The sequence below is a fragment of the Myxine glutinosa genome, chromosome 13 (genome assembly GCF_964187855.1).
Source record: "Myxine glutinosa chromosome 13, kmMyxGlut1.1, whole genome shotgun sequence".
Taxonomy (NCBI): domain Eukaryota; kingdom Metazoa; phylum Chordata; class Myxini; order Myxiniformes; family Myxinidae; genus Myxine; species Myxine glutinosa.
Genome location: NC_136273.1, coordinates 63,694,125 through 63,716,257, shown reverse-complemented (window position 1 = coordinate 63,716,257; position 22,133 = coordinate 63,694,125). Strand labels below are relative to the sequence as shown.

General features: G+C 45.9%; 1 protein-coding gene across 4 annotated transcripts in view; it reads left to right on the top strand.

The window, feature by feature from the left end:
* Positions 1–22,133, top strand: part of LOC137438993 (uncharacterized) — a 139,212-nt gene that overhangs the window by 46,270 nt on the left and 70,809 nt on the right. For all 4 annotated transcript variants that reach the window (XM_068134535.2, XM_068134536.2, XM_068134537.2 and 1 more), the window contains exons 5-6: positions 15,164–15,257; positions 15,367–15,468. In XM_068134535.2, the coding sequence (XP_067990636.2) occupies positions 15,164–15,257; positions 15,367–15,468 (196 nt within the window). The remainder of the gene's footprint in view (positions 1–15,163; positions 15,258–15,366; positions 15,469–22,133) is intronic.

The window sequence follows — 22,133 nt, the reverse complement described above, 5'->3', positions numbered from 1 at the left end:
GGCCGCGTTACCTCTCTCTCATGCCATTCGTTCAATCCAATCAGTCTGTCGCTTCTTACTCTGCCAATCGGCGGCCTGCTTCTTACTCGCCCCTCCCCTGGCCAATCACCAGTCCCCTCCCACTCCACCAATCGGCGGCCCCCGTCCTGTGGTGTCTTCCTTCTACCAATCCTTCGCAAGGTGGGCGTGGCCTCAGCCTGCCTGAGCAATGAGTGTTACCATGCAAGCTGGTGGTGTGGCTGGCTGTAACTGCATCGGCGGTGCCTCAAACTGGCTTCCGGTGGGTTTTATGGTTATTGTGGCAGAGGGGGGATTTAAGTATTGTTTGTGTGGTGTTACTATTGGGCCGAACTCATGTCTATTGTGCGTTGCCATACAGGACACAGGTATGATCACAGGGGGAACGACACACCGGGGAATTAACCTCATCCCTACAACTACTTAACATGCCCCGGCCCCTCGTGGCGGGGACACATATCCAACTTATCCGACATCTGGGCTACAAAACTTATTACATCAAGATTCCCGAGCACGACAGTCGAAGCACCTACCTATGCAGATCTACCTGGATCTATATATCCCCCTACCCTAAAATTCATAACAATATTTTGACTCTGCTACAAGTATCAGCCATAGCTTTGTGGAGATATCTCACTGGAAGTGTAAGCTGGTCGATGGAAGAAAAAAGTGGCACCACCTCCCTGATAAGAGGAAGAAGAGGCTGCAGAGGGAAGTTAGGTTGGCTATCCCAGATAATTTCTGGCACCAGAATTACATATCATTGTCAAACCGCCATCCCTCAGGACTGTGATGTGAGGGGGGGGCAGCCTTCAAGCATCATGTAACATCTTAGGCGGTGTCTGTTGAAGCGTTACTGAGTGTTACAAGGTGTGTGGAAGTGTGGGGAGAGGAGGGGTGGGGGAGGGGTGTCAGAGTTTAGCGTTATCTAATTTTTGAACACCCCAAACTGTTTATTGTCCATTACGATGTGGGTATTCCAATGACAACGAAACAAATTATTTAATGAGATTGAAATCAAAATAATTAGTTTGATGGTGAGCTCCGATCATCAAATATGTTATCATATGTGAGAAACAACTCTTAATTACGACGCTACCATGATCGGTAAGTTCAGCAAAGAAGGAGTCATGTGACCTCTCAAATGCGCTAATTATTCAAAAAACGAAAATCGTACAAACACAACTTATACATCGTTTTAGAGGTAATTTTACTGCTTATCTAACATCACACTCAAGTGTGACAAATATTTTGAAGAAAAAAGGAGCCACGTGACACCAACTCCAAACCGCAACTTGACAACAGGTGAACCTCCAACGATTACCTCATCCGCACATCAAGGTGAGTTGTTTTTTTTCTTTGTTTGGGATCATACTGCTTTGAGCTCCCAAGTTTAATCACAATGAAACTTTCTACCATCAGAGTTTTAACCACGACATACCTGAAAATGGGTTTTATACCGTGACGGTGATGAGGAGGTCATTTGGCCCGTTATTGTCATGCATTTGGCCATGCAGCATACACCTTTCCCTTCAGCTTCAACGACACTCCCCTCCTCGTCAGCACGCCACTCAGTTCCTGAAACTTCTTCCATGCACATCTCACTCCAGCAACCATTGCCGAATCTGAGCCACTTTCTCCATTCAACATGTCTCCTAGGTAGCAAAATGTTTTCACACCTTCCAGCTTCATGCCATCTCCAAGATCCAACTCAACATTTCCTTCATCTGCAGCTCCCTCTGTGCACACCTTACACTTGAATGTAGCTGCCACACTGGTTAATGACCCTCTCAGACCACTACATTTTTGATGAACCCACTCAGCGCACATTCTACATTGAATGGAGTTCACTCCGTCACCCTTCCTGCACACAGCACACGGCCACTTCCCAGTTCTTTCCACCTCATCACATGCTTTCCCACTTGCCATCACCTTCGTCTTTCCGATATTCACCTTCAGACCTTTTGCCTCCATACATTCCTTCCACTTGTTCATCTTCTCTTTCAGTCCATCCATACTCTCCCCAATCAACACCAGATCATCTGCACACAACAACTCCCATGGTAAACCCTCTTTTATGTTCTGAGCCAGCACCTCCATCACAGCTACAAATAGTAGTGGACTTAGTATCGACCCCTGATGCACTCCCACCTTCACCTCAAACTCACCACTGTTCCCGTCCTTTGTCCTCACAGCTGTGCGTGCTCTCTCGTGCATTGCCATCACTTCTCTGATCAACCATTCCTCCACTCCAACTTCCTCAATGCCCATGTCACTACTTTGCGTGGAACCCTCTCGAATGCTTTCTCCAGATCAACAAATCCAAGAAACAACTTCTTCCTCTTCTCCATGTACTTCTCCTGCAACTGCCTTACAATAAAAAGCGCATCTGTCGTTCCTCTTCCTGGCATGGAACATATATTTATATTGTTACAGACGCGGTTTTGGATGTTAATTTACCGAGCGGTTTGGTATGACCGCGTCTGCACAGTTTACCCGATTATACTCGAACGTTGGCCGAATCGCGCTACGCTAGATCAATGAAGGAAAGGACACAACGGCTGGGATTAAATGACACGACACCAGGGGTACAGTTCTCAAGACCTCCGGAGGAGGTTATAATATGGATTTGCAGAACGTTTAGATTACACTGACAAGAGGTACAGCATAGGAAGGTGGGCACTTAAACACGGCCTTATCTTAGCCCCGACAGACCACAGATAAACGGGACAAGACTGACTCACACAGGGATTGATGGCAAGGAGGGGCAGGTAGTCGATGGCTCAAGGTGCACCTTGGCTCAGGGGCAGAATCGACCCGGTCTGGTCCAGAGATGCGGGAGGTCTCTCTCAGCGCTAGAAGGTGACGTTCTTTCTCCAAGCTGGGGGCGCATCTCACGTCACCTCCGGTAAGTGGCTGCGTATATCCAGCGGGGAGTGACACGCCCTCGGCTCGTTAGCTCCGCCCCAGATGGAATCGGCCCGCCGCTTCTTATTGGGTGCGGGGGGTTACCGGGCTCCGCCCTTGACGAGGAGCTGACAGTCAGCCCCTTCGTGGTAACCCCGTGGAGCACATGGGCAATGGCGGCTAACCAAGCCGGAGTGAGGACGCACACTCCCCGTGCCGCGCCGCGCCGCCCCCCTCTGTTGTTGTAGTTGTTGTTGTAGTTCCATGAGATGATGGGAGGATGCGGAGATGAGGTTGTGGGGAGGTATTGGGAGGTCCTAAACTCACTACTGGTGCCATACAATCACATTCTGGTGCAACGAAGAGTCAGAATTAATGGAAACGAGTCCTTAACTGACATAGACTAAGAATAACTAGCAAGATGTCCGAAAGTTGTCTACGTGAGATGCGGTGGACCTGGGCACGACATTTAATGGGGGAAAAAGGGGAAGGTCGGTTCTACAGAGTGTTGTTTACAGACAATGGGACTAGGGAATGGGGGATTGGGGATAGTTGGGGAGTATTGGGGAAATAGGGGAGTATTTACAAGCGGATATTGAGGCCAAGTCCCATATCCGCAACAGTATTGTTATCCTGGCGGTGAAATTACTTCTCGTCGGTTATATAACTGTCATCCTATTTCAACCAGACTCTGTTTGTGTAATGGTTGGAGCATCTCCTCCGAGTCTTGAGAGGTCAGCTATTCTAACCTTGGCAGAGTCGTACCAAAAACTTTACAATTGGTACGTGCTGCTTCATTGCCTGATGCACAGCACTTAAAAATGATAGAGCATGAGGGACAAAACCAAAGGCTGACAACGTTGTTACCGACACGACTTTGATGTTATGGTGGGCCGAGCGGAATGGCCGCCGTGTCCGCACAAGTTACCCGATTATGCTCGAACGTTGACTAAGTCGCGCTATGCTAAATCAATGAAGGAAAAGGACACAACGGCTGGGATTAAAATGACACGACACCAAGGGTTCAGTTCTCAAGACCTCCGGAGGAGGTTATATTAGGGCGGAAGGTCAGATTACAACGACAAGAGGGACAGCATAGAAAGGCAGGCACTTAGTTACACTCTTATATTAGCCCCGACAGACGACAGATAAACGGGACAAAAACTGACTCACACGGGGATTGATGGCAAGGAAAGCGGGTATCGATGGCTCAAGGTGCACTCTTGGCTCAAGGACAGAATCGACCCGCTCCGGTCCAGAGATGCGGGAGGTCTCACTCAGCGCTCGGAGGTGGTGACTGGCTCTTCTTCAAGCTGGGGGCGCATCTCACGTCACGTCCGGTAAGTGGCCGCGTATATCCGGCGGGGAGTGACACGCCCTCGGCTCGTTAGCTCCGCCCCAGATGGAATCGGCCCGTTGCTTCTCATTGGGTGCGTGCGGGGGGGTTACCGGCTCCGCCCTTGACGAGGGGCTGACAGGGAGCCCCTTCGTGGTAACCCCGTCGGAGCGCATGGTCAATGGCGGCTAACCGAGCCGGTGTGAGGACGCACACTCCCCCGCGCCGCGCCGCCCCCATTCTCCTCTGTTGTTGTAGTTGTAGTTGTAGTTGTTGTTGTTGTTGTTGTTGTTTCATGGGGAAGATGGGAGGAGGTAAGGGGAGGTCCTAAACTCACTACTGGTGCCATATAATCACATTCTGGTGCAACGAAGAGTCAGAATTAATGGAAACGAGTCCTTAACTGACATAGACTAAGCGTCCCGACCCGATAAATCTTTACTTACTTTAGTGTGGCACTCAGATGTAGTTCCCTCTACTATTAACTCAACCCTGAGTGCGACAGTTTTACAGATGTTCACAAATGAGTAAATATGTCCCCCTGCGACGTTGCACCCTTCTCCTCACAGAAACACACCCACAGGATAACCGAATCGCGGAAAGAATTCTCAAACTAAACATACAGCCGGTAGGGAGCATTATTTACCTAAGACTACACTGATATTTACACTACGATCCAGGACCTGTTTTTGGAGGAACACATGCAGATGTTATGCATAGAGAGAGAGCACGCATGCCAGCATCGATACACCAACCCACGAGTGCTCTGTGGCCCTACGGCCTTTAATAATGTGCAGAGCACCCCATCCAAGCATCAAAAGCACCACCCCATCATGTACAGTCAGCACCATCCGGTGCACCAATAAAGTGTTTATAGTCACCGGTGGTGTCGCAGCCGGCCGATGTTCTGCCGCTGGTCTTGCCTTCGTGTGGTGCACTTGGCCTTCTGGCTTCTTTAAAAAATAAAGAAAGGCGCCAACCGCGTCCATTTCTTTGTTGTGGCAGTCAGGGGGCCAACTATTAGTGGTTCACCTGTCTGGCATAGGTGCCACGTTGACCCAGAGGTCCATCCACGGGTGGTGCTTGGCCGCAAACGAACTGCGGTCCATGGTGGGCGGCCACAAATATTGCGGTCCATATGGTGTATCGATCCCGGCAGCAAGCAGCGAAAGTGCAGGCCCACAACTGCGGAGCCAGCACCTCTCTCTCTCCTCTCTCTCTGCCCCAAAGCCAGATCCTCGGAGGTGGGAGACAAAAGAAGAAGACAAGTGAGTAAGGTGGTAAGGGCGCAAAAGTGCACGCAACATTAGGTAATGCACACTAGGGGCACATGGGAACCAGGTGAGACAGGTACGTTCCTACCGTACACCCCCCCCCCCCCACCAGGTAACCTACATTGCCCCTCCCTTACCCCTTACTGTATCCACAAAACACAACACTACCCATAAACATCTACTTTACAAATCAACAAACGTCCCTACTGTCTTCCCCGTTCCTCCCATAAACCAAATTCGTCTTCTCTCCCTCCTATCCAATCAAATTTGCCATTTCCAACTCTCATCACAATTTGCCATCTCCAACTCAACATCAAAATTTGCCATCACCAATTCATCATCAGTCCCTCCTAAGGAGGGAGAGATGGAATCACCCTAATGTCTCATCCACGTCGTGATGCGTCTCACAAATCCACACAGCAATTCTCATTTCCTGCACACAGAACAAAGAAAACACAGGTGTGGAGTCATCATCATCACCTCAGGTAAGTGGCTGCGTATGGTGCGACAGGTTCATCAATCCTAACTATTTCCTAAATGACTTTAACAACTTTACATTACCCGGGGTCTTTCTCCTGCCAACCATTGGCCCTCTTACACTATGGGTTCTAAAAACCAATTCCCATTGACCAAACTGTGGTGCTTTTCAATTTGGGGTCTCACTCCCCCGATTCATCTCCCGGTGCCCTCGCACAATTTCTGGGCTGTGACGTGTAGCTCTCCCAGCAGGTCTACCCACCTGCACACCTCCACCACTGCAGTTGCCTCCGAGCTTACCTGCTTCTTACCCTAACCTATCTACCTGGGGAAGGCCCTCTGGCGCTCTCCCCACTCGGTGCCCTCTCTGGCACTGGGCTACCCGGGTCCGTCCTCCGGATCCTCGGGCCCCACTGACACTAACGGCTCCCAGAGCCCACCTGCGGCCTCACCTGGCCGACATCCTCACAGTGGTGGAGTGCCCAAACCAACTACACACACTAACAGGCTACACGCCCAGCCATTTCCACAACACTAATGCACCCATCCAAATATCATTCTGTCACCCGCACCACAAATGCCAATATCCAACCACAATTTACCTATACCTTCTACCTAACACTTACGCTACCCGCCCCGGGTACTCGTGAAAGGGGTCCACTCTTCCCCCATCCACACCTTCGCACCATGCACACCACTCCGTACCACTTACTCCATGTACTCCACACACCTGTACTTGCACACCTGTGCTCTCATACTTGGTGCCGCCTGCACCCTTCTCTCCCCAAGCGCATTCGCGCTGATCCACACACTCACTACTCCACACACTGCTCCACACACCTGTTCAGTTGCACACCTGTGCAATCACACCTGTTCAATTCTCAACCACACGGCATCATCTCATCTAACTACTCCCCTCTGAAACTTGCGCTTCCCAGTCGTCCCTTTAAACTATTGCGCTCCCTCGTCATTATAACCCACACTAATCTACCTGCGTCCCCACTACAGGTATCTGTCACTAACTAACCTTAACGTTACCTAATGTCATCTTCTAGGTCCCTATCAATATAACCTAACCCACCCGGGCTAGTTTTCACTGCCATAAACCCCATAAACTATAGCGCATTTGCCCCACTGGGAAGGGTGGCAGGGATGCCACCCTTACCCACCGGGCTCATCGCTCACTACCAATTTTGCACATCAAATTTCAACAAATCAAAAATTTGCCAATCACTACCCATCATCTGCCAATCATTACTGCCAATCCTTTGCCAATCATCAAATTTTGTTTTTCTCTAATTTTGGGGCCAAAACACTAACCTCATCACACAGTCTACTCACTAATGCCTCTCGGTGCGCCAATTCCTGTCCAAAGCCCGGCTTCGTAAAGCCGAGCAATGAATGCTTGTTGTTTTGTGCCGGCGGCTGGATGCGTCCGGCATTCGGTGCAGGGAAGGAGGTTTACCCGGGCCGAGATCCCACGCACCATCTCGGCGTGGAGCCATCCAATGTCCCGATCTCGACCTGCCGGCACGTCTCAACAAAACGTGGTCGCCATGACGACCCTTCCTATCCAGCTGCCCGCTCCGCCTAGTGGAGCACGGACGCGGCCGTTCAAAGCGAGGCCCGGCACGCACCGAGGGCCCGATTCGGCTAAAATTCGACCTAACCTCTAACCCGGTTACCGTCGATGCTTCACCTGCGTAGTTACATGCATACGCTACCCCTTTCTTGCTCATACCTTTCCTTACACACCCAGGTACCCTCATTCCGCTCACCGACTTGGTCACACACCTGACCACCGAACACCTTGGCACACATTCGTTGGTCGCACACCTCACCAACACACCTCTTCGCACCCCCTCCTCGGTCACCTCCTCTGTGACAATCACAGGTGTGCTCTCACTCGCACACCCAACCACGTGCCTCACTACCAATTCCAGCGTGCATTCCCACTCACGCTCTACCATTCCAGGTGTGCTTCCTTTCTCACCTGTCACAACCAACTCACGCTCTTTGTCACTCTCACTACTCTCACCACTACTCTTGACAGCGCACTCACCCTTACTCTTGACAGCGCACTCTTTCCTCATGCACCCGTCTGTTACACACCTCTCTCGCGCACACTCTCCCGTCACACCCTCTGTAACACTCACCACAGGCGTGCATTCTCCCTTTACACCCTCCGTAACACTCCTCACCACGCGCTTCCATGTGCTCCCTCGCACACGCGCTACCACCGACTCACTCTCGCCAGCACCCTCACTCCTTGGCACGCACTTTTTCCTCACACACCCCAGAGTCGGACTTTCTCGCACACCTCCTTTTTCGCACACCAGACCTGTCGCACACTTCACCAACGGCCTCTCACGAACACCCGGGTCCATCTCGACCCCCAAGCTTCTTAAATCACCTGGCGCATCATACGCACGACCATATTGGTCACCACTTACACCGGGTCCTCTTCCTCTTCGCTTCTCCTCCATCACCTGCGAATCCCTCATCCGGTTAATGAGCACATCATCATGATCCGAACACAGACTTTGGACCAATTCTTTTATCTCCTCTTTTATCTCTTTCTTATCCCCTCTCCGTCGCTTCTTAATTTCGCTCACCCCTTCTTCCACTTCTTCTAATTTCTGCTTCACCTCTTTTATTTCCAGGTATGTCTCCTCAAGCTCGTCCTCTAAGGCTACCTTGACCGTTTCCATGTGCGTCCTCACCTGCCGGTCCTTCGTCTTCATTACCTCTATCACCTCGTCCAACCTCGTTGTCAGTCCCTCACGTACCATCTGACATTCCCTCTTCGTCGCTATCAAGTCATCTTTTAGTTCTTTCTGTGTCGCCTTTAACCCTCCTAATACCGCAGTGTTCCTTTGAACCTGCTCCGTTAGTCCTTTTTGTCCCTCCGTCAGCTGTTCCACTTCCTGCGTCAGGTCCTCTATATGCCCCCTTGTAACTTTACAGTCCCCTTTCTCACCTCCTTCTCCATGTGCTCCTTACAGTGCCTCACCTCCTCGCGCACTCCTCCGACCTCCTCACTCACCCCTCTTCTGATCTCCTCTCCCATCACTTGCATCTCCTGCCCAGATGCCACCCTCATCTGCTCCATTTCCTCCCTGTGAGCATCCAGTTTAGTTTCTACCCCCATTCTAACCCCCTCTATCTGCTGCCCCATCTGTTTAACTTCCCTTTCCGCTTGGTTCCTCATGTCCCTCAATTTGCCTTCCATGGTGTTTTCTAACCCCTCTAACCCATTTTTCACTCCCTCTATCTGATTCTCCTGGGCAGCCATTCTATTTTCTACCCCCGTTAACCCCTCCTGTATTTCCCCTAATCTATTGTCTAATTTCCCAAATTTCTTGTCTAATCCCTTAAAATTATTGTCTAACCCCTCACCGGTACCCCTCGCTTCGTCCCTCATTACCCCCAATTGCTCACTCCGAGCCCTCGCTTCGTCCCTCATTACCCCCAATTGCTCACTCCGAGCCCTCGCTTCGTCCCTCATTACCCCCATTTGGTTTCCCAACCGCTCACTATCAGCCCTCATTCCCACCATTTGGTCTCCCATTCGTTCCATAAGGGCCCTCATTTGCAGGAGGAAAAGGTTCGAATCCACCAGCGGCGCTACCACGGTCGCGGGCGTGGGCGCCGTGGCCATGTGCGAGGCGCCATTTTGCGCGCCCGTAACCTCGTGCGCGACGACGCTATTTTGCGAACCTGCCACCCTCACTGCTTCGCTCCCCTCATGTCCCTCAATTTGGTCCTGGATCGACCCTGCCTCACTCTCCTCTACCGGAACCCAGCCGTCTTGGTCTGCCATAGCGCGACTTTCAAAATTCGGGTTTTTATTTTTTTTTGTAAAACACAATTAAATTTCGCCGTTATAATTTCGAGCGCGTGAAACGCGCTCCGGATCGAATCCCACTTCCCGACACCAAATGTTACAGACGCGGTTTTGGATGTTAGTTTACCGAGCGGTTTGGTATGACCGCGTCTGCACAGTTTACCCGATTATACTCGAACGTTGGCCGAATCGCGCTACGCTAGATCAATGAAGGAAAGGACACAACGGCTGGGATTAAATGACACGACACCAGGGGTACAGTTCTCAAGACCTCCGGAGGAGGTTATAATATGGATTTGCAGAACGTTTAGATTACACTGACAAGAGGTACAGCATAGGAAGGTGGGCACTTAAACACGGCCTTATCTTAGCCCCGACAGACCACAGATAAACGGGACAAGACTGACTCACACAGGGATTGATGGCAAGGAGGGGCAGGTAGTCGATGGCTCAAGGTGCACCTTGGCTCAGGGGCAGAATCGACCCGGTCCGGTCCAGAGATGCGGGAGGTCTCTCTCAGCGCTAGAAGGTGACGTTCTTTCTCCAAGCTGGGGGCGCATCTCACGTCACCTCCGGTAAGTGGCTGCGTATATCCAGCGGGGAGTGACACGCCCTCGGCTCGTTAGCTCCGCCCCAGATGGAATCGGCCCGCCGCTTCTTATTGGGTGCGGGGGGTTACCGGGCTCCGCCCTTGACGAGGAGCTGACAGTCAGCCCCTTCGTGGTAACCCCGTGGAGCACATGGGCAATGGCGGCTAACCAAGCCGGAGTGAGGACGCACACTCCCCGCGCAGCGCCGCGCCGCCCCCCTCTGTTGTTGTAGTTGTTGTTGTAGTTCCATGAGATGATGGGAGGATGCGGAGATGAGGTTGTGGGGAGGTATTGGGAGGTCCTAAACTCACTACTGGTGCCATACAATCACATTCTGGTGCAACGAAGAGTCAGAATTAATGGAAACGAGTCCTTAACTGACATAGACTAAGAATAACTAGCAAGATGTCCTATAGTTGTCTACGTGAGATGCGGTGAACCTGGGTGCGACATTTAATGGGGGAAAAAGGGGAAGGTCGGGGCTACAGAGTGTTGTTTACAGACAATGGGACTAGGGAATGGGGGATTGGGGATAGTTGGGGAGTATTGGGGAAATAGGGGAATATTTACAAGCGGATATGGATGGAGGCCAAATCTCATATCCGCAACAATATATTCAGACTTGGCATTTAATATGGAATTTTTTTTTTTCTTGACTTGTGTTTAATTTCTGAACTCGGTATATCAATCTGGTGAGTTTCTTTTACGCTTCGGTGATTTCTTTGTTAAAAGAACCATGTCACTGATTGTCTGTCGCAGCAAGAAGTCAATAACAGGATTATATCACAGGTGGCGTGACAAAATGTATGGACAGGTACATTTGACGATTTTCACAATCAGGTATATAAGGGTTGTTGCGTTCTGTATTAGTGGAAAACAACTGCTGCACGTCTACAAAAGTTATTGCCGCTTCCCCTGGAGATGGTCCGTCAACTCGACAATGCTGTTTGTCATTTAGTGGTGGCTTTACGAAATTCCGGCATGAAAGAGCGTGCTATTGCTTGGCAGTATGGCATCACTCAAGGTCAGGTGTCAAATATCCTGAAACGAAATGCTCAGAGGGGTGTCCCTACTCCAATACTGAGGCCAGGACGTCCGCGCAGAACCACAAGTAGGGATGATGCCAGCTGCACCGGTTAGTCCGCAATGGCCGTACCAAGTCAGCTAATCGGCTTCGGGCTGAGTGGCAGCAACTGACAAATGTGCCTGTATCCAGAAGGCTAGTCAACCAACGACTGGTTCAAGCAGGCTATAGTGCCAGGCGTCCCTTGAGAAAGCCACGTCTGACCAGACAACACTGCCAGCGCCGATTGCAGTGGGCCAGAGAGCACCGTCAATGGCAGCCAGGACACTGGAATCACGTGATCTTCAGTGACGAGTCTAGATTTCTGGTCTATCGTCAAGATGGCCGTGTCCGAGTGCGCAGACAAGTGCATGGAGCCTACAACGAAGATTGTATAGTGCCAAGAGTCCAAGCTGGAGGTGGTGGGGTGACCGTTTGGGCTGCTTTTCATGCAGGGGGCAAAACTGACCTGGTTGTTCTGAATGGAAACCTGAACCAGTTCAAGCACAAGGCCATTCTGGAAGAAACATTGCTTCCATTTGTTCGAGCAGCCTTTCGAGGAAACTTTGTCTTCCAAGATGACAACGCATGGCCTCATTGTGCTCGCATGATCCAACATTTTCTTGCTGACCGTGGTGTAGAGCATATGGAGTGGCCTGCCATGTCCCCTGATATGAATCCGATAGAGAACTTGTGGGCAGAATTAACGCGTCAAATCGACAACTTGGACCAGCTGCCGACCTCTGTGCGTGAATTGCAGCAGGCTATTGTAACTGCATGGCAAGCGATTCCTCTCCAAACCTTGGCAAATCTCGTGAACAGCATGCCTCAACGTGTGCGTGCTTTCCTGAATGCTCGTGGGGGTTACACGAAGTAGTGAACTGTAATTTTACTGTCCGTAATCCCAGTCGTAATTTCACTTTTGTTTTTGTTAAAAAAATTTTGGGCTAATGTACAAAATAAAGAGATACTTCTGGAAACGTACAGAAGTTTAACACAGTACTGTCCATGAATTGAGTTCGTTATCAGTTTGCATCACTTTCAAGGATCAATTTATCTGTTTTGAAATGTCAAATGTGGTTTTTGTTTCTGTTAAAGGTCACATTAACAAAATGTAGAATAATTTCAACATAATTCCAATGAACTTTTGGTTCTAAGTCATCTTGAAAAGTAAGTTCACCCCCACAAAAAAAATATTCCACATTAAATGCCAAGTCTGTATATACAGTCACGTGAAAAAGTAAGTACACCCCATGTAAAGTTTTGACCTTTTCAACATATTTCAACATACAGCTATTTGATCTTCATTTCAACAATATTGATAGATAAAGGTGATATAATATAACAAATATCATGAAACATTTACATTTTGTAGTCCATTGTATAATTTAAATAAACATAAATGCAAATTTCGCATGTGGAAAAAGTAAGTACACCCCTACATTTATCACTACTTCAAATACCTAAAATTAGAATCAGGTGCACCAGCTCAGGTGCAAATGATTAGAACATCATTCGAGAGGATCTTGGAGGAACCTGTCTTATTTAAACCTCAGACATTTAGTTTGGTTTGCTCTTTGTTGTTGAAGTGTGCGGCGTCACCATGCCTCGATCAAAAGATCTCTCTGAGGCCTTCAGAAAGAAGGTTATAGATGCCTACGAGTCTGGGAAGGGATTTAAAAAGATCTCCAAACAATTTGAAATCAATCATTCGACTGTCCGGGAGATCATCTACAAGTGGAGAAGATTCCAAACAACTGCCAACTTGTTCAGGCCAGGCCGCCCCAGCAAGTTCAGCCCGAGAGCAGACCGCAAGATGCTGAAAGAAGTCTCTAAGAACCCCAGAATGTCACCATGGGACCTACAGGTATCTCTTGCCACTGTTGATGTCAAAGTGCACGAGTCTACCATTAGAAAGAGGCTGCACAAATTTGATCTACATGGGAGGTGTGCCAGGAGGAAACCTTTGCTGTTCAGAAAGAACATCGGGGCAAGACTAAAGTTTGCCAATGAACACCAAGGCAAAGACCAGCACTTCTGGAACAATGTGGTCTAGACAGATGAGTCAAAGGTAGAGCTATTTGGCCACAGCACCAGAAGACAAGTTTGGCGAAAACCAAAGACAGCATTTGACCACAAGAACCTGATACCAACTGTAAAGCATGGTGGTGGAAATATTATGGTTTGGAGCAGCTTTGCTGCATCAGGGCCTGGCCAGCTCTCCATCATAGAATCCACTTTTAATTATTCATTGTACAAGAGGGTGCTTCAGGATAATGTGAGGCCATCTGTCGGAAAGTTGAAGCTCAACCGAAGGTGGACCTTGCAACATGACAATGACCCTAAACATACCAGTAAATCCACCAAGAAATGGCTGAAAAGAAACAAATGGAGGGTTCTGGAATGGCCAAGTCAAAGCTCGGATCTAAATCCCATCGAGATGTTGTGGGGGGATTTGAAACGAGCTGTGCTGAGCTGTGCAACCCTGGTGTTGGGCTAGTGGCTAGGGTGCCGGCTTAGGATCCTAGGATCCTGGGTTCGAATCCCGGTCAATCGCTGAATTAACGCCAGGGGGGTTGACTCAGCCTGTCATCCTTCCGAGGTCGGCTAATTGAGTACCAGTTCACTGGTAATTCCCTGCTTGTCGTTAAAGGCGGCAAAAATGGTTGGCGTCAGGAAGGGCATCCGGCCGTAAAACATTGCTTCAAAAAGGGGACCGAAAAACAACAACAACCACAGTTCCCGAAAAAAGGCCAACCCCCGCTTGCGGGGAAAATGGCCTCTAAAGGTGTTTTTTTGTTGTTTTTTTGTGCATGCAAGAAACCCCTCAAACATCGCACAGCTGAAAGAATTCTGCATGGAGGAGTGGGCAAAAGTTTCTCCCAGTCGATGTCAGAGACTGGTAGACAGTTATAAGAAACGCCTACTTGAGGTTGTTTCTGCCAAAGGGGGCAATACCACCTAATGGAGCCAAGGGTGTATTTACTTTTTCCACATGCGAAATTTGGATTTATGTTTATTTAAATTATACAATGGACTACAAAATGTAAATGTTTCATGATATTTGTTATATTATATCACCTTTATCTATCGATATTGTTGAAATGAAGATCAAATAGCTGTATGTTGAAATATGTTTGAAAAGTCAAAACTTTACATGGGGTGTACTTACTTTTTCACATGACTGTATATATATATACATCAAATTGGCTGTTGGGAATCACCTGATTGAATCATCATCATCATCAATCATCATCATCTATTTTCCGTCCACTGCTAGACGAAAGCCTCAACATGTTGACGCCATGTTGCTCTCTCTCCTGCATTGAATTGAATCCCAAAAAACCTAATTGATTCCCAAAGCTTTTTTGTTTGCTTCTTGGTGTTCTTTAATAAAGGGTAATTTCTTGATGTTCTCTCATGAAGGGTAATGAGAGAACATCAATAAATTTTATTATTTGGTGATAAATGATCAAATAGGAATGTTGATGAAATAAGATGATGGAATCATGAGATGACAAGAAAGAGATGAGGTATTAGAAGGGAGAAGCTTTTCCTATTGCGGAAAACCTCGCTGCATGTAAGCCTTTGCATTTACATCAATGGTTTTATGTCTAATCTATACATCCATGCTCTCATGTGCCTTTCCAGAGCTATACGGAACCCCCTAAAAGCTGTTTCCCTGGAGAAGCAGTTCCAGGCATTTTATGATGAGCAAAAGCGATGCCGTGCAATTCTAGAGCAGGTATGTAAAGTGTACAGTTGGGCCGGTTCGATTTTTCATTGTTGGAAAATTCAGATAATTGTTCTCAACTTGAACTCATTCTCTTTTCTTTTTCTTTTTTCCTTACTAGGCTTCTCGCCTTGGCTGCCGAGCCCCAATGCAGTCTTATGGCAATAACCATGGCAACCCTTACCCTATTGGAAGGCCTAGTTACTCCAATGGTCTGTTCACGGTGAGTGGAATCCATGATGTAGTTGTTATCTTTGGTGTTCATGGTAAACTAGCTCGCATTACCTCAACCACCGAAGGTGGAAGGAGGTTGTGTTTTCACCACTGTCTGTTTGTTTGTCTGTGAACAGGATATCTCAAAACGTTGTGGACGGATTTGGTTGAAATTTGATGGAGAGGTGGCATATGTGACACGGATGAAATGATTAGATTTTGGTGAAGATCCGGATCCAGATCTGGATCCGAGAATTTTTTAAAGTGAGTCTTCAGCATTGAAAGATGGGGCTAAAAACTATATATAGCACAATATCTCAAAAAGTTGTTGATGGATTCGGATGAAACTTGGTGGAAAGGTTGGGTGTGTGACAAGGAAGATTCGATTCGACGTGGCAAGTGCTGCTTGCTATATGATACACACTTAAATATGGAAATTTTTAAATTCCTAAAACCCCCTGATGCACACCCTGAGTGTTATCAGCAGTTTTTAATTCGTTCCTTCCAGAGATTCACGAGTGCATAGAAGACAAACAAGCAAACAAACACTCAAGCAAACAGGCACTTCTCGATGATATGTGGTATGACACCTTCTCTCATGTTGCGAAGGGGGTGCACTCATCTGACATGTCCACAACTCGGCCATGAGCATTTTCCTCATTGAGAATGTACGCTGAACAGATCGCTACGCCGTCGCAAGGCAGGGTGTCGTCAAATGGAATGGCTTCTGAGGCTGTGCAGTGTGGGTCGTCAGCAAGTAAGCTCACCGAGGGAGCATGGGGACCGGGGGAATTTCCCTGGAGTGCGGTGCCCAGAGGGAGGTCTTGGTGAGGGCAATAAAAGGTCATTCAATGCCATACATTTCAAATACAATACAAGTAACAGCACCAGCCCTCGGCCTTGCACATGGCGTATTTGTTTGTGTTTAACTCCATAGAAAACATTTTGGAGAGGCAAGATCCATTACACAACACTACTGTTACCCATTTTAGTTGAGGTTTGGACCCTTGCATGGAGGTGGAGTGATGTGTATTCTTTTTGGTTGAATTAATTGAACAATAAATAGGTTGATAGGCTGCAGTATTTATCCAAACACTGCAAAGTATGTAATAATAAAAATAACAAGAAAGAGCAATCAGAGATTGCAAACCCTCGCCAGGATGTATTTTCAGTGGTTTTTAAGGCTTTTGTGTTAAAACAAATATGACGGCCGAACCACGTGACCGATGACGTCATCATTATTTTATTTCTAAACGAATTTATTCCGAGATTATGCTCAAGAAATTTCATCTTGATCGGATGAAGTTTCGTACTTGTTGAATTATGACGTCATAATGGAGGCACCTATGACATCGTCATTAACATATTTTATTCCCCATGAAGAGTTCTTTACAAGGAGCCATGTCTCATTTTTTTCTATTCAGTGCTTTCAGAGATATAGAGGTGCAAAGTTTTTCGGTTTTTCCAAGATGGCGGCCGAACAACGTCATCATTCTTTTTTTTCTCCACCAATTTATGCCTACATGACCCTCAATAAATTTCATGTTGATAGGATGAAGTTTTGTACTTGTCGAATTATGACGTCATAATGGAGGCACCTATGACATCACCATTATCATATTTTATTCCCCATGGAGAGTTCTTTACAATGAGCCATGACTTAATTTTTTCTATTCAGCACTTTCGGAGATATGGAGATGCAAAAATTTTCGGTGTTTCCAAGATGGCGGCCGAACCACATGACCTATGACGTCATAATTATCATTAAAAAATTCTGCAGGTGGAGTTGCACCTGTGGTAAAAATTTCCTGTCAATCGGACCAACCGTTGCAGAGAAAATCTAATTTATTCTGTGCGGACAAACAGACCAACAAACAAGAAGACGTCATGTGGAGTACGATACTTGCAAAATCCGCCCTCCACCCCCAAGAAAAAAAATTCCATTGATACAGCAAATTGTCCATTTCATCAACATTAAAATTGAAAATCTTGATCGAAGCTCGAGTCAATAGGAAGAAAAGTGACGATTTTTCAGATGAAAAATGATGATTTTGAAAGGTTGACCTTGAGTTGACCTTTGAGCTTTTGACCTCAAACATAGTTCGTTTCCCTATTTAGTGACTCTATGTGCAAATGCTGTTCAATTTTCAAGTCAATCGGATGAAAATTGAGGATTTTTGAGTTGAGTACTTACTTTTTCCACATGCGAAATTTGCATTTACATTTATTTAAATTATACAATGGACGACAAAATGTAAATGTTTCATGATATTTGTTATATTATATCACCTTTATCTATCAATATTGTTGAAATGAAGATCAAATAGCTGAATGTTGAAATATGTTGAAAAAGTCAAAACTTTACATGGGGTGTACTTACTTTTTCACGTGACTGTATATCTACACATCTGGGCAGTGTCTGTTGTCACTGAACTACTCCCTGAAACTTTTGTTTCCATGGTTGTGAAGTGTTTTTAATAATGTCGTGGTGGTTTTGAATCACGTGGTGGTGAGGTATTTTGAATTATGTGGTGGTGAGGTGTTTTTAAATGACATGGTGGTGAGGTGTTTTTAAATGACGTGGTGGTGAGGTGTTTTTAAATGACGTGGTGGTGAGGTGTTTTTAATTTCGTGGCTGTGAGATGTTTTTAATTTCGTGTTTCGTGGCTGTGAGGTGTTTTTAATTTCGTGGCTGTGAGGTGTTTTTAATTTCGTGGCTGTGAGGTGTTTTTAATTTCGTGTTTTGTGTCTGTGAGGTGTTTTTAATTTTGTGGCTTTGAGGTGTTTTTAATTTTGTGGCTGTGAGGTGTGTTTAATTTTGTGGCTGTGAGGTGTTTTTAATTTCGTGGCTGTGAGGTGTTTTTAATTTTGTGTTTCGTGGCTGTGAGGTGTTTTTAATTTTGTGGCTGTGAGGTGTTTTTAATTTCGTGTTTCGTGGCTGTGAGGTGTTTTTAATTTCGTGGTGGTGAGGTGTTTTTAATTTCGTGGCTGTGAGGTGTTTTTAATTTCGTGTTTCGTGGCTGTGAGGTGTTTTTAATTTTGTGTTTCGTGGCTGTGAGGTGTTTTTAATTTTGTGTTTCGTGGCTGTGAGGTGTTTTTAATTTTGTGTTTCGTGGCTGAGTTGTTTTTAATTTAGTGTTTCGTGGCTGTGAGTTGTTTTTAATTTAGTGTTTCGTGGCTGTGAGTTGTTTTTAATTTAGTGTTTCGTGGCTGTGAGTTGTTTTTAATTTAGTGTTTCGTGGCTGTGGGTTGTTTTTAATTTAGTGTTTCGTGGCTGTGAGTTGTTTTTAATTTAGTGTTTCGTGGCTGTGGGTTGTTTTTAATTTAGTGTTTCGTGGCTGTGAGTTGTTTTTAATTTAGTGTTTCGTGGCTGTGAGTTGTATTTAATTTAGTGTTTCATGGCTGTGAGTTGTTTTTAATTTAGTGTTTCATGGCTGTGAGTTGTTTTTAATTTAGTGTTTCGTGGCTGTGGGTTGTTTTTAATTTAGTGTTTCATGGCTGTGAGTTGTTTTTAATTTAGTGTTTCGTGGCTGTGAGGTGTTTTTAATTTAGTGTTTCGTGGCTGTGAGTTGTATTTAATTTAGTGTTTCATGGCTGTGAGTTGTTTTTAATTTAGTGTTTCATGGCTGTGAGTTGTTTTTAATTTAGTGTTTCGTGGCTGTGAGTTGTTTTTAATTTAGTGTTTCATGGCTGTGAGTTGTTTTTAATTTAGTGTTTCGTGGCTGTGGGTTGTTTTTAATTTAGTGTTTCGTGGCTGTGAGTTGTTTTTAATTTAGTGTTTCGTGGCTGTGAGTTGTATTTAATTTAGTGTTTCGTGGCTGTGGGTTGTTTTTAATTTAGTGTTTCGTGGCTGTGAGTTGTTTTTAATTTAGTGTTTCGTGGCTGTGAGTTGTATTTAATTTAGTGTTTCGTGGCTGTGAGTTGTTTTTAATTTAGTGTTTCGTGGCTGTGAGGTGTTTTTAATTTTGTGGCTGTGAGGTGTTTTTAATTTCGTGTTTCGTGGCTGTGAGGTGTTTTTAATTTTGTGTTTCATGGATGTGAGGTGTTTTTAATTTCGTGTTTCGTGGCTGTGAGATGTTTTTAATTTTGTGTTTCGTGGATGTGAGGTGTTTTTAATTTTGTGTTTCGTGGCTGTGAGGTGTTTTTAATTTTGTGTTTCGTGGCTGTGAGGTGTTTTTAATTTTGTGGCTGTGAGGTGTTTTTAATTTTGTGGCTGTGAGGTGTTTTTAATTTTGTGGCTGTGAGGTGTTTTTAATTTAGTGTTTCGTGGCTGTGAGGTGTTTTTAATTTTGTGGCTGTGAGGTGTTTTTAATTTTGTGGCTGTGAGGTGTTTTTAATTTCGTGGCTGTGAGGTCTTTTTAATTTTGTGTTTCGTGGCTGTGAGGTGTTTTTCATTTTGTGGCTGTGAGGTGTTTTTAATTTTGTGGCTGTGAGGTGTTTTTAATTTCATGTTTCGTGGCTGTGAGGTGTTTTTAATTTCATGGCTGTGAGGTGTTTTAATTTTTGTGGCTGTGAGGTGTTTTTAATTTTGTGGCTGTGAGGTGTTTTTAATTTCGTGGCTGTGAGGTGTTTTTAATTTAGTGTTTCGTGGCTGTGAGTTGTTTTTAATTTCGTGTTTCGTGGCTGTGAGTTGTTTTTAATTTCGTGTTTCGTGGCTGTGAGTTGTTTTTAATTTCGTGTTTCGTGGCTGTGAGTTGTTTTTAATTTCGTGTTTCGTGGCTGTGAGTTGTTTTTAATTTCGTGTTTCGTGGCTGTGAGTTGTTTTTAATTTCGTGTTTCGTGGCTGTGAGTTGTTTTTAATTTAGTGTTTCATGGCTGTGAGTTGTTTTTAATTTCGTGTTTCGTGGCTGTGAGTTGTTTTTAATTTAGTGTTTCGTGGCTGTGAGGTGTTTTTAATTTAGTGTTTCGTGGCTGTGAGGTGTTTTTAATTTAGTGTTTCGTGGCTGTGAGGTTTTTTTTATTTCGTGGTGGTGAGGTTTTTATAATTACGTGTTTCGTGGCTGTGAGGTGTTTTCAATTTTGTGGTGGTGAGGTGTTTTGAATTACATTGGTGGTGAGGTAAAGTATTTCACACACAACACAACACAACAACACAACAGAACAACTCAGGTACAGTCATTATCCTCAGCTAAAATAAGCCCGCTCCTCAGTAACGACGCGTGGTGAGGCGAGCGTAGCGAGCCGAGCCAAGCTAATATAAATATATAATATATATAACTGTAAGAAATAGTAGAAACTCCACAGTACGAGCAGGGCATCTCATTTGCATTGAATAAATAATCGTTAGATTAAATAAGACGCGGACGTAGCTTCAGGACGTCGATCTTTAATTGTCGACAAGCTTTCGACCAACAAAGGTCTTCTGCTGAGTCTACAAAAACAGCAGGCATGTATATCAGTCAAGTATGTATAGTGATGTGTGTAAGACGTGTGATATGTGTAGAAAATGCATACAAAAGGAAGAGCCACGCCAAAGTTCACTCACCGGCCCCAAGTTCAACGGAAGTGAAGCACACCTTCCAGTTACCGTTTGCGTTACAGTTCCGGTGCACGTGCATATACAAATATAGAGATATACATACATAAACACACAATCATATATTCATATACCATTTATATTCATATAATATATTTATATATCTATCTATAATTCCAGCAATCTCTGTGTGTCTGTGTGTCTGTGTGTCTGTGTGTCTGTGTGTCTGTGACCGCTGTTTCTCGACAACCACGGGTCCGATATACTTGAAACTTGCCAGGTATATTGCTGGGGACCCGAGGATGTGCCTTTTCAAGGTTTGAAATTAATCGGACAAGTACTTACCGAGCTATGTCCAAAAAACGCTTCAACCAATCAGAGAGCAGCGAGCTATCACGTGTGCCGAACGTGGCGATCAGACTCTGCCTCGGACGGCACATTTGACAGCGTATTCATTTATTTCACGTTGGAAAACTATGTTGCCGTTAAACTATGTTTTAAAACGAATTCAAACTGCGATTAAATTAAAACGATTCATCGTAACTGCGATTTGCGAACTTCCGGACAGTGACGACTTCACTTCCGGCAGCCAATCACAGAACGCTTTGTTGCGTAGGCGTGGCCGATGTGAGACGAGCGGAGCTGAGCGCGTTACGAGCTGACCGCCATTACGGTACGTAATTCGATTTCTTATGCGCATTATTTCTCCCAATTCAGTCAGAGCGAAGGGCGGAAGCGAAGAGCGTTGTTTTTTTTGTTTACGGGCGTACGGGCGGGGTAGAGCGTACGGGTAGCGTTTTTTTTTTTTTTTGGCAAGGAACGGGCACCCACGTACGGGCAATGCCCTAGTTTATATAAATGACATATAAAGGTAGAATGAATGAATGAAGCAGTCTGTGAAGCCGTGTGACTATGTCTATTAATTACGTACTGTTTCAACGTCAGTCGCATCCTGACTACACGTACGTCTATTAATTACGTACTCATGGAATGTACCTTTTGATTGCTCTGAACCCTTAGACCTCTGAAGACCCTTTAACACCGCCCCCAAGACGTCTGAAGACCCAAAATACCCCAAAACCCCTAAGACCACAATGACCTTTTAAGACCCCAAAGTACTGTCTACTTTAAGTACTTGTCTTTGTTAAGTACGATCCACACTAGTACTGTCTATAAAACTGAAAAACCCCAGTGGACGG